Source organism: Bufo gargarizans, chromosome 6 (genome assembly GCF_014858855.1).
Source record: "Bufo gargarizans isolate SCDJY-AF-19 chromosome 6, ASM1485885v1, whole genome shotgun sequence".
Lineage (NCBI taxonomy): Eukaryota > Metazoa > Chordata > Amphibia > Anura > Bufonidae > Bufo > Bufo gargarizans.
Genome location: NC_058085.1, coordinates 192,538,514 through 192,550,977, shown reverse-complemented (window position 1 = coordinate 192,550,977; position 12,464 = coordinate 192,538,514). Strand labels below are relative to the sequence as shown.

The following is a 12,464-nucleotide window of genomic DNA, read 5'->3' as shown; positions in this document are numbered from 1 at the left end:
GTGTTTTATGTTGGTCTTTGAAATCTCTTATGCTGCTAGAGGATTTGACTAATTTATTATTATCTGTGAGCCAAAATAAAATATATGGCAGCTCAGAAGCTGACGTAGATTTCTGCCTTCAGGTGCAAATAGAAATAAATGTGGTGGACTCGCTGGATCCACCCACCCCACGTTCACCATACCCCCTTTTCAAGAAGTTGTTAGGGCTGCATAAAAACATTACTTGTCACAAAATGTGTTGCAAGTGGCATTTGAAAAGATGCAAACACAAGGTTTGCAACTTTTTTTTTACATCAACATAGGTGCATGGGAGATTGTAAATCTCCCTCTTTGCTTACTGCTTGTCCCTCAACTGAAGCATTTGGGAAGCAACTATGTTTTGTATTAAGACATACAAAGCTTAAGTGGTTTTAAATACAAGATAAAAAAAATAAGTTATCTTTCTTTCTCTAGGTCTCAGCAGTTTCAGAAGAAGTTCCATAGAGTTTATTAAATCACAAACTTTTACATGAAACTGACAAGTAGGCACACAACTGCAAATTCTGCATTCATCACTCCGTGAACTGAATGCACGTCAAGTAAACATTATTAATAATTATTGATTTGTAAAATGATTGATGTTGTAATATATGTTGGGTTTCCCAGGTGAGCATTTTGTTTGACAGCTTGTTCAAGTAAATACACACCAGTGGATTTATCGGATTTATATCTGCCATACAACTATACTACTGAGTTTTTTTGAGTGAAATGCCTTAACCTAATATGTGTGTGTGTGTATATTTATATGTATATATATATATATATATATATATATATATATATTTATACTATATATATATATATATATATATATGTATATATATATATATATATATATATATATATAGTGCATGCAAGGCACTGGGTCAAAATTACTGTTACTGTGAACAGTTAAGAAAGTTGAAGATGAAATTATCTCCAGAAGGCATAAAGTTAAAGTTAAACTTTGCAATATGTTAAGCAATATCAATATATTATTTTGGTTTTGTACAATTTTTGAGTGAAAAAAGGAAATGAATACCTTACAAAAGTATGGGAACTTTAAATAGGCTGTAAGAGTTAAGGCTTGTTCACAATCATCATTAGTAAAGGCTGGTGATGCAAATTTCAAAGATTTATATATACAAAGACTCCTCTAACCATGTCCCAAAAAAGAGCAGCCAAGGGTTTTTCTAAGCAGCTGCCTAACACGCCTAAAATGATTAAGGCCCACAAAGCAGGAGAAGGCAAAGCTTTTCAGGTTGCCATATCCTCAGTTTGAAATGTAAATAAGGTGAGAACCCCTGAGTACGGCAAAAGACCTCCAGGAATATTTAGCAGACACTGGAGTTGTGGTACATTCAGCAACATATGACCTTCATAGAAGAGTCATCAGGAAAAAAAAAATCTCTCCTGCGTCCTCACCAAAAAATTCGGCATCAAAAGTTAGCAAAAACACATCTAAACATTTTAGAAACAAGTCCTGTGGACCCATGAGGTTAAAATAGAACTCTTTGGCCACAATGAGCAAAGGTATGTTTGGAGAAAAAAACAAAAGGCATGGAATTTCATGAAAAGAACACTTCACCAATCATGCTTTTAAGTTGTGTTGCAGCTAATGGCATGGGGAAAATTTCATGGTAGAGGGAAGTATGGATTCAATTAAATTCCTGCAAATTCTGGAAGGAAACAACATCAACTATAAAAAAAAAAGATGAAGTTGAAAATAGGGTGGCTTTTACAAATGGATATTGATCCTAAATATGCCTCAAAATCCACAATATTAGAACTCTATCAGAAAGACACACAAAAATTATAATGGAATATATAAATAATTATTTGGAAACTTTTTTTAAGAGCAATAAAAAAAAACTAAGACTGGAAACCTTCAGTAAATGACCAAGAAGAATCTCCACCCATAGCACAATTTATGATATGATACGAATAATCACACACAAGGTCCATGATGTAAATTAATACATAAATCTCAAATCTCAGTATATGTCATGATTGAATAGAATAATGATTTTCACTAATATACCATGATTAGAAATACAAACAACCTACGGAAATCACAGGTGAAAAAAAAAATCAAGATAAAGTGCTAGTGCAATAAATAGGGGAGACACGTCAATAATACTGTGACCTGAGCAGTAGATAACAGACGTTGGACCTCAATAATGGTGCTGTATGGGGAAAACCCCCACATTTATCGCTGCCATAAGAAAGAGCTTAAAGAGCTTCTGTCAGCTTGCCCAGATTCCACATCTTGTCTAGTCCTGTCTTCCTGTGCTTATTGCTTTCCAAGCACTGATACCTGTCATTCCATGCCTGATCTGTATCTTCCAGTCAAAGCGCTTGCTTAGTGTATCTCCCACCTCCCTCCAAGCAGTGTAGATTCCAACTGAGCAAGTGCCAAGACCTGTCATCTCATGCCTATGCTGTCTCTCCCTGTCATGGCACTTGGAGAGCAGCTGGCATAAGAAGATAAGGCTAGATAACATGTCTAGCCCTTTCAATACCAGGAAAGGGGGTACAGACTGAAGCTGAAGGGGTGTAACAAATTGGTGCTCCAAGGGCTCTGACTTGCTCCTTGATGCACCAGTTAAGTCATTTGCATATGAAGAAAAACAAATTTTTCTCAGCAACAGGGTCAAGGACAGTTTTAATAAGGGTATCAGCATGATCAACCCTACAAGGCTTTTTGCCTGGTTTAATAAGGTTGGTCATGCCAATAGATGTTCTTTAAGACACAAATGTCATATAGGGGGTTCCCCATCTCCCTTCAATGAGCTAGAAAATGCTTGTAGCAAATGATGACTGAGAAAAAATGTTGACACATATCAAGTACATTTCGCAACTGAAAGAACCCATTTCGATCCATAAGAAAGATAATTTTATTCCCATAGAAGCACCCTTGTGGCAGCTAATTCTATTGAGTAGCCAGCTGAGCTGAAATAAGCACCTTGCATATGGCATTGAACTCATCATAAAAAAATATATGAAAATCTTATCTGCAGTACAAACTAATCTGTCACACGCTTGGCAGAAGTGTAATACCCCAGAGTGGTATTACAATTTCTACACCCTGCTACTGCTACCACAATGTCATCTTTGTATTTATTCCAGGTCCTTTTACACTTTGCATTCCTATTATTGCTATGAAACTGTTATTTCTTGTATTTAATGTAATGTGCCTGGTTGTCCAGCAGATTGTGGTGTGTGTATATGGCACAGATATTTTTCGATAGACTGGAACTTACCATTCCATTCTCCACCTTTTGGGCAGAAGTGGGCATGCTTAATACCAAAGGAGGAGCTACAGGAAGTGTTTAGTCAGTCTTAGTCATTCTAGTGTTGGATACAGATGTGTGGAGATCTAGCAGCGAGGGGAGGCCCCCTCCTGCAGCAGGAGTCCCTCCAGAGGGAAGAAGCTCATAGAGCACCATGACTCATTATTAATTTACAGACAGAATATTGCCAGGGGGGTCAACAGCCAAAGGTACCCACTCCAGAGGTACAAGAACAGCCCTAAAGTCCAGCTGCCAGACTAAAACTGAGTTGAGCACAGAAGAGAGAGAAAGAGATAAAGCTTAATACTCAAGTTGTCCTGCCAGTTTATGCCATAACCTTCTGGAACCAAGAGTGCCTGAATATTGTATGGATGCAAGTGAGTCAAGTAAAGCTGTTGAACTTTATAAAGCCTGAACTCAAGTTATCCTACACCTCCACCATTATTATCCCCTTTATTGCTTCAGAGCCTAGCTCTGGGGATTGACAGTGTCCATGTAGGAGCACTGGGACACACACAGAAAACTATTGAGAATGCACCACACCAATCAGCATTCTAATAAACCTGGGACATGATCGGTCCGGGGGGAAGGGGGGGGGTGGAATGTTGCAGAATTTGCAACACAATGGGTATAAAAATATTTATCATTAAAATTCTTAATTAAAATATACAGTTGCAAGAAAGAGTATGTGAATCCTTTGGAATGATATGGATTTCTGCACAAATTGGTCATAAAATGTGATCTGATCTTCACAACAATAGACAATCACAGTGTGCTTAAACTAATAACACACAAAGAATTAAATGTTACCATGTTTCTATTGAACACACCATGTAAACATTCACAGTGCAGGTGGAAAAAGTATGTGAACCCCTAGACTAATGACATCTCCAAGAGCTAATTGGAGTAAGGTATCAGCCAACTGGAGTCAAATTAATGAGATGAGATTGGAGGTGTTGGTTACAGCTGCCCTGCCCTATAAAAAACTCACACCAGTTCTGGGTTTGCTTTTCACAAGAAGCATTGCCTGATGTGAATGATGCTTTTCACAAAAGAACTCTCAGAAGACTTACGATTAAGAATTGTTGACTTGATTAAAGCTGCAAAGGGTTATAAAAGTATCTCCAAAAGCCTTGCTGTTAATCAGTCCACGGCAAGATAAATTGTCTAAAAATGGAGAAAGTTCAGCACTGCTGCTACTCTCCCTAGGAGTGACCATCCTGTAAAGAAGACTTCAAGAGCACAGCGCAGACTGCTCAATGAGGTGAAGAAGAATCCTAGAGTGTCAGCTAAAGACTTACAAAAGTCTCAGGCATGTGCTAACATCCCTGTTAGAAAATCTGCTATACGTAAAACACTGCTATACGTAAAACAAGAATGGATTTCATGGGAGGATACCACAGAGGAAGCCACTGCTGTCCAAAAAAAAAACATTGCTGCATGTTAACAGTTTGCACAAGAGCACCTGGATGTTTCACAGCATTACTGGCAAAATATTCTGTGGACAGATGAAACCAAAGTTGAGTTAATTGGAAGAAACACACAACACTATGTGTGGAGAGAAAGAGGCACAGCACACCAACATCAAAACCTCATCCCAACTGTGAAATATGGTGGCGAGGGTATCATGGTTTGGGGCTGCTTTGCTGCATCAGGGCCTGGACGGATTGCTATCATCGAAGGAAAAATTAATTCCCAAGTTTATCAAGACATTTTGCAGGAGAACTTAAGGCCATCTGTCCACCAGCTGATGCTCAACAGAAGATGGGTGTTGCAAGAGAACGTTTGGTTGAAGTTATTGCTGCCAAAGGAGGTACAACCAGTTATTAAATCCAAGGGTTCACATACTTTTTCCACCTGTACTGTGAATGTTTACATGGAGTGTTAATAAAAACATGGTAACATTTAATTATTTGTGTGTTATTAGTTTAAGCAGACTATGATTGTCTATTGTTGTGACTTAGATGAAGATCAGATCACATTTTATGACCAATTTGTGCAGAAATCAATATCATTACAAAGGGTTCACATACTTTTTCTTGCAACTGTATATCACCACAATCACAATAATAAGAAATAAATACACATAATTTTTGATGGAAAGATATATATATATACACTCACCTAAAAAATTATTAGGAACACCTGTTCAATTTCTCATTAATGCAATTATCTAGTCAACCAATCACATGGCTTCAATGCATGTAGGGTTGTGGTCCTGGTCAAGACAATCTCCTGAACTACAAACTGAATGTCAGAATGGGAAAGAAAGGTGGGCTACAACAGTAGAAGGCCCCACCGGGTACCACTCATCTCTACTACAAATAGGAAAAAGAGGCTACAATTTGCATGAGCTCACCAAAATTGGACCGTTGAAGACTGAAAAAATGCTGGTCTGATGAGTCTCGATTTCTGTTAAGACATTCAAATGGTAGAGTCCAAATTTGGCGTAAACAGAATGACATCATGTATCCATCATGCCTTGTTACCACTGTGCAGGCTGGTGGTGGTGGTATAATGGTGTGGGGGATGTTTTCTGGGCACACTTTAGGCCCCTTAGTGCCAATTGGCCATCGTTTAAATCCACGGGCTACCTGAGCATTGTTTCTGACCATGTCCATCCCTTCATGACCACCATGTACCCATCCTCTGATGGCTACTTCCAGCAGGATAATGCACCATGTCACAAAGCTCAAATAATTTCAAATTGGTTTCTTGAACATGACAATGAGTTCACTGTACTAAAATGGCCCCCACAGTCACCAGATCTCAACTCAATAGAGCATCTTTGGGATGTGGTGGAACGGGAGCTTCGTGCCCTGGATGTGCATCCCTCAAATCTCCATCAACTGCAAGATACTACCCTATCAATATGGGCCAAAATTTCTAAAGAATGCTATCAGCACCTTGCTGAATCAATGCCACATAGAATTAAGGCAGTTCTGAAGGCAAAAGGGGGTCCAACACCATATTAGTATGGTGTTCCTAATAATACTTTAGGTGAGTGTATATATATATATATATATATATATATATATATATGTATATATGTGTGTAACATGCCCTCTATATCCTATTTTACTGTGTTTTATTTCATTTAATATAAAAATTTGAAGTTTTCATGTATCTCCCTATATATATATATATATATATATATTATATATATTTCATATATATATATATATATATGTATATATATATATATATATATATATATATATGTATATATATATATATATATATATATATATATATATATATTAGAAAATACAGCAGCAGCACAGTCAGACAGTGTGCACTGGGTGCAATTCCTCCTAGAGGCCGGCTTCTCCTCCACGATGTATACTTTCCAAAAAAACGAGGCAGCATTTCCAGATCTGGAAGTGCTGCCTCGTTTTTTGGAAAGTATATATAATATATATATATATATATATATATATATATATCCACATTGGTATTATACTTTCTATATGTTGGATTGGCGAGTCTCTTTTCAGGCAGAATCAGGAAGCCAGTGAGCAAATATATACGAAAAAACACATATATTTACAAAAAAACACATACATTTACCAAAAAACCACCAAAACCGCATTGGATAGAATGGCAAAAAATAAACGGGATCAAAAGATCCATCCCAGAGATTTACATACACCGCAGAATGGTATAAATAACTGGTACCACGAATTAGCGAGTGAAGCCACGGAGAAAGGGGAAAGTGTATCCCCGAAACGCGTCTGGTAACTACAGCTCTTTCGCAAATTATTGAACTTATGACTGCATGTAAGTAGAGGCCAAATATAAGGACTTGAAAATTAAAGACAAGACCTGATAGATCAAGAGATATCGCTGCAGAGGGTAGAATACCCCGTCTCGCGAGATCGAGAGAATAATATGAGAGACGCCGACTGGTGAGACAAGAAACATTACGGCAGAACTAAATATACTGGAGACCGGGATTGCTTTTGTCCGCAGGCAAGTCAAAACGCGAGATAAGTGGGAAGCAGACCTATAGCCCACTAAAGGCTACGGCTGTACCTGCCTGTCAAATACCACAAAGAAGAGCACTCACAGAAAAACAGGTAAGCGCTCCCACGTGGGACACCACAGAGAGAGAGCCATACCAACAAACTGTGAGTAGTACTTAACGCATAGTAATTATTATGTATTGATACTTGCCTTGCAGGATTTATTACAATAAGGGAATTGTTATTAACAATTAAACCCATAACATTCTCAATCTCCAAGTTATGTCTTTGAGAATAAGCAATTAATCACACTAACCTGGGATTGTTATTTGCAACATACTACTTATCCCACTAATCCTTGAACTGTTGGGACATCATACAACATATATCTATACCTAATAAAACAATGAGATAACTGCCTCCGGATACGGACCAGAGAAAAATATTTATCAGGAGACAGTCTGACCATTCTAAATACAAGCAGGATATCGGTGAATACTGTGATAACAATTTTATTAATTGTTTTTGCCTCAAATTTTTTGCTTGTCTATTTTATAGCTTTTATTTAGCTTTACTTTTAGATTGTTTGTGTTTATTATCAATTTATAATAAAAGCTATAATGAAAGTTCCATGTGACCCCCCATGTTAGAGTGCCTGCCCTCTCTATTACATAAAGTGACAAACCTCTGTATGCAGATTTTATGTGTTTAGGTCCTATACAACTAGGGATGCTTTTACTTTCCAGTGGAATGTGGCTTTACCCTCTGCTCAGTTACCTTAGGGCTCATACCAATGGGCCATCAATATCTGTTTGGTGGGGCCCAATACCCCGCACCCTAACCAATCAGCTGTCAGTGTGGCTCTGGAATTATACAGCTCCATTCATTCTAGAATAACAGTGGATGGGAGAAGCACTGTGATTACCAGCCACTACATAATGGACTGAACTGTGCAGTTCCAGTGCCACCTTCGAGCGCCAGAGCTACAGATACAGCAACCCTCATTTGGAGTCTTAACAAGTTAAGTAAACAACGGAAAGGAAGGTTTAATTTTTCAATGGTTTTCAATGTTTTTTTGACATGATATCACTGTCAAGTTTCCATGAAACAGCTGATCCTCAGGGTTATGTGGTATTTGACCACACCAATCAGATGTTGATGCCTATTCTAAAGATAGGCCATCAGTTGTAAAGTGTATTCATCTACACATTGCTGTCAGCTATGGGAAAAGGTAAGCAGCAATGCTATCAGTGCTTTTTGCATATCCAGTAGTTCGATGACTCTGGAAGGGGGTGGAGATTTGACAACTGCTTCTGCTCTATCCCTACTGTGCAGCAGCAGTTGACAAGAGGAGAGAGGATGAAGGTCTGCTGTCTTAACACACCTAGAAAACAAGCAAGTGGCTGACAATTAGAGTAAAAATATTGTGCATATGTTAAATTTACCCAGGTTGGGTCAGTTTTATAAAATTTTAATTTACTGTATCCAGTATACTCTGCTCCAAGCAAACATCTTAGCCTTTGTAGTACTATTTGTAACAGTGGACACGTGGAAGGTTTTCGTTAGCACGCAACTAAACTTTTCTTTCATTTAGCAACAACACAAAATGTTCATGATTAAAACATCAGCAAAATTCCTACATGCAGCAATTCTATCAAAATAAGCATTGTAGTGATATAAATACTTCCTGTGACTCAATTGCATTAATAAGCAAAATCTCTAATGATGTGTGGTTTTGTATCCCACAGAGACCCATTTAACTGGAAACTCCAGAGTCTAACAGCTTAAAGTCTGATATAAATAATACATCAATGCTTAAGAATATTAACTGTCTTCACCTAGAGATCTTGATTCACTCACAGCTAGAACAATTATCTTGCTACCAGTCAAGATTTGATCATATAATTACAAGTGCATTGCCTGTTACGTATACCATCATAACCTGCAAACATTATGTAAACCAGCCATACATTACATGTAGATTTACGAGAGGCCTACATGACATTGAATCCAAAATACTCATCTGTCAAGGTCTTAGAGAAAAGGCTTTATAGACCTGTATTGTGTCTTCCTAAAATAGCGTGAAAGTTTTGAAATCTCTATCAAATGGAGGAGACAGCTGTTATGCTATTTTCTATACTGCATGCCTTGCAGTAAGATGGCAAAGGTTTGCAGCTGGAATGCTTCCCCAGCCGTTATGAATTCCTTAGGTGTCTACTGTCAGCCTAGCTGAACATAGCTTTAGCTACTTCTGTCAATCTATCATTCTGCAATCAATACTCACCCATCTCTGTCGTAAATATCAAGAGGGTACTGTGGATGTGAAAATTTTAAAATAAAAAGGTCTATAGAGACGATCTGTCCCTTACAGCTTGCAGGCTGTGAGTAAGGGATAGATTTTTATATCTCTCTCTTGCTCCTCTCTGTTTCTCCCTCCCTCTCCCTTTTCAATGACCCAGCTCCTCAAATGCATTTAATTCTCCATAATTACTTAATCCCTGATAACAGCTTACATGAGAAGCTTCGAATTGTCATGAGCAGTAATGTAAACATAGGAATAACAGGGTAGCAGGGTCACAGGATGCTTTACATGCTCTATTCTCTTTCACTAGGAATTTGAGTTCATCTTCACAAGCCGGTTATTATTTAGCTAGACACATGTACAATGGGAATTCTTCCCCGGTTCTCCATGGCACACTATAAATAGACTACTTTTCAAGGGGGGTATGCTAGAGAGGAGACATGATATAAGAGGAGAACATATGACCTGACATGGGTGAGATGAATGATATGAAATAAATGTCTAGGTATATTTAAACCCTTCAAAACAATAGTGAGGATTGATATGTTCTACGGACTCTGAGAAAAACACTAGAGGAGATTTACTAATAAAATGTGCTGGAATTCGGTGCAATAAAAAAAATATGCTTTTTATGTTTTGCACTATGTTTATTTATTATTTATTTGTTTTAGACACATTTTTGCATTGAGTCATCTAAGGGAGTGGGCATGATCTAGAGGAAAGAGGAGTGGTTTAGTCAGAAAGGGGGTATGGCTTAGATGCAACTTTGTGCACCTAAACATATGCAAAAAGTAAGCCAACAAATAGTTGATTTAAAGTTAGTCTCAACACTGCCAAATTTATTGTCAAGCATCAGTTACTATGATAAATCTGCCACAGGTTAAAAGTGTCTACTCTAAGTTTCCATTTATCAAACTTTTTTTTTTCCTTTGGCACTCCGTGTGCCTAGCTGGTAGATGGATTAGATCTGTATCATCATTCACACCAGTAAACTAGTGTCAATGATTAGGTTTAGCGAATCCAAACTGTAAAGTTTGGGTTCGTACCGAACTTTAGGAATTTTGGACCCCGGACCCGAACCTTTCAGTAAAGTTCGGGTTTGGGTTCGGTGTTCGGCTATTTTATGGCCAATCAACAAGCGCTTAACTCTTTGCCCTTACAACCCATCACAGCCATGCCTGCTAATGGCATGGCTGTGATTGGCCAGAGCAGCATGTGACCCAGGCTCTATATAAGCTGGAGTCATGTAGCGCTGCACGTCACTCTGCTGTGCTTAGCTTAGGGAGAGAATGCTGCTGTGAGGGAGAGAATAGGAAAGAATCTTTAATCAGAAGTGCTTGTTAACTCAGCAATCTACCTAGATTTAGTTTTGTGGGTGCAGTGCACAATCTTTTTACCCTGCCCTGAGCCCAGTGACACAGAAAAATTACTTTTGTCCGTCTGTTAGTTAGGTGGGCGGCGGCATCCATTTTATGCAAGCTCAGTGCACCAGCACAGCATATGTGCTTTTGTGATATTCAAATCCGATCTTGAAATACTGCAATAATTTTCTGGGTTTAAAAAAGACACATTTTTGGCAATACCCTACATCTGGGGCCTTTGCTGCATTTTTTAGTGTGACATACAAGCTAGAAATACTGCAATAATATTTTGGGTTTAAAAAAACACCCATTTTGGGCAAAAAACTAAGTTTCAGCCTTTGCTGCATCTGTCAGTGTGAGATACACGTGTTAGATACTGCTGTTCTATTCTGTTATTTAAAAAAACACCAATTTTGGGCCAAATACAAAATTTGCAGCTTTGGCTGCATCTGTCAGTGTGAGATACAAGCTAGAAATATTGCAATAATATTTTGGGTTTAAAAAAACACCCATTTTGGGCAAAAAACTAAATTTGCAGCCTTTGCTGCATCTGTCAGTGTGAGATACACGCATTAGATACTGCTGTTCTATTCTGTTATTTAAAAAAACACCCATTTTGGGAAAAGAACTAAATTTGCAGCCTTTGCTGCATCTGTGAGTGTGAGATACAAGCGTTAGATACTGCTGCTCTATTCTGTTAGTAAAAAAACACCCATTTTGGGCAAAAAACTAAATTTGCAGCCTTTGCTGCATCTGTCAGTGTGAGATACAAACGTTAGATACTGCTGTTCTATACTGTCTTTTAAAAAAAACTGAGATACAAGCTTGAAATACTGCAATAATATTCCGGGTTTAAAAAAACACCCATTTTTGTCAATAGCCTACATTTGGGGCGCCTAGACATTACGCCTGCTACTGCCCACCGCAGCAAGGGACCGAGCACACCAAAGCCAGCTCCAAGGAGTTCCCTGGCGTGGCGGTTCTTCAGACAATGTGCTGATGACAAGACACGAGTGGTTTTCACGCTGTGCAATCAGAGCCTGAAGCGAGGCGACAAACTTTCTCAACCTGAGCACAACCTGCATGACCAGGCATCTAAGTACAAAGCACGAGCTGCAATGGAGTAGACATCTCAAAAACCAAGAAAGGTCTCTGACTCCTCCTGCTTCCTCTTCTGCTGCAGTCTCGGCCCCTTCATCCACCTCTGGAGTGACAGTGCCACCAGTCACGCGCAGACAGAGGATCTGCCAGCAACACCACCAACTGGGTCACCAAGCATCTCCACAATGTCCCATGTAAGCATTCAGCTATCCATCTCCCAAACACTGGAGCGAAAGAGGAAGTACCCAACCCCCCCCACCCGCGATCCCTGTCCCTGAATGCCAGCATTTCAAAATTACTGGCCTTCGAAAAGCTGTCATTCTGTCTGGTGTAGACGGAGAGTTTTAAAAGCCTTATGTCGGTGGCTGTCCCACAGTACGTGGTGCCCAGCCGCCACTACTTTTCCAGGCGTGCCATCCCTTCC

The 12,464-nt window shown here is 38.8% G+C and overlaps 1 protein-coding gene across 4 annotated transcripts in view; it reads right to left on the bottom strand.

Annotated features, from left to right (window-relative positions):
- Positions 1-9,666, bottom strand: part of LOC122940818 (rap1 GTPase-GDP dissociation stimulator 1-like) — a 331,161-nt gene extending 321,495 nt beyond the window's left edge. For 3 of the 4 annotated variants that reach the window (XM_044297600.1, XM_044297602.1, XM_044297601.1), the window contains exon 1: positions 9,561-9,666. In XM_044297600.1, coding sequence (XP_044153535.1) covers positions 9,561-9,564 — 4 coding nt within the window. In that variant the 5' untranslated portion in view covers positions 9,565-9,666. Of the gene's footprint in view, positions 1-9,332; positions 9,444-9,560 lie in introns of those variants that run through there. The other variant, XM_044297603.1, reaches the window with a different exon arrangement.
- Positions 9,667-12,464: the final 2,798 nt, after the last annotated feature.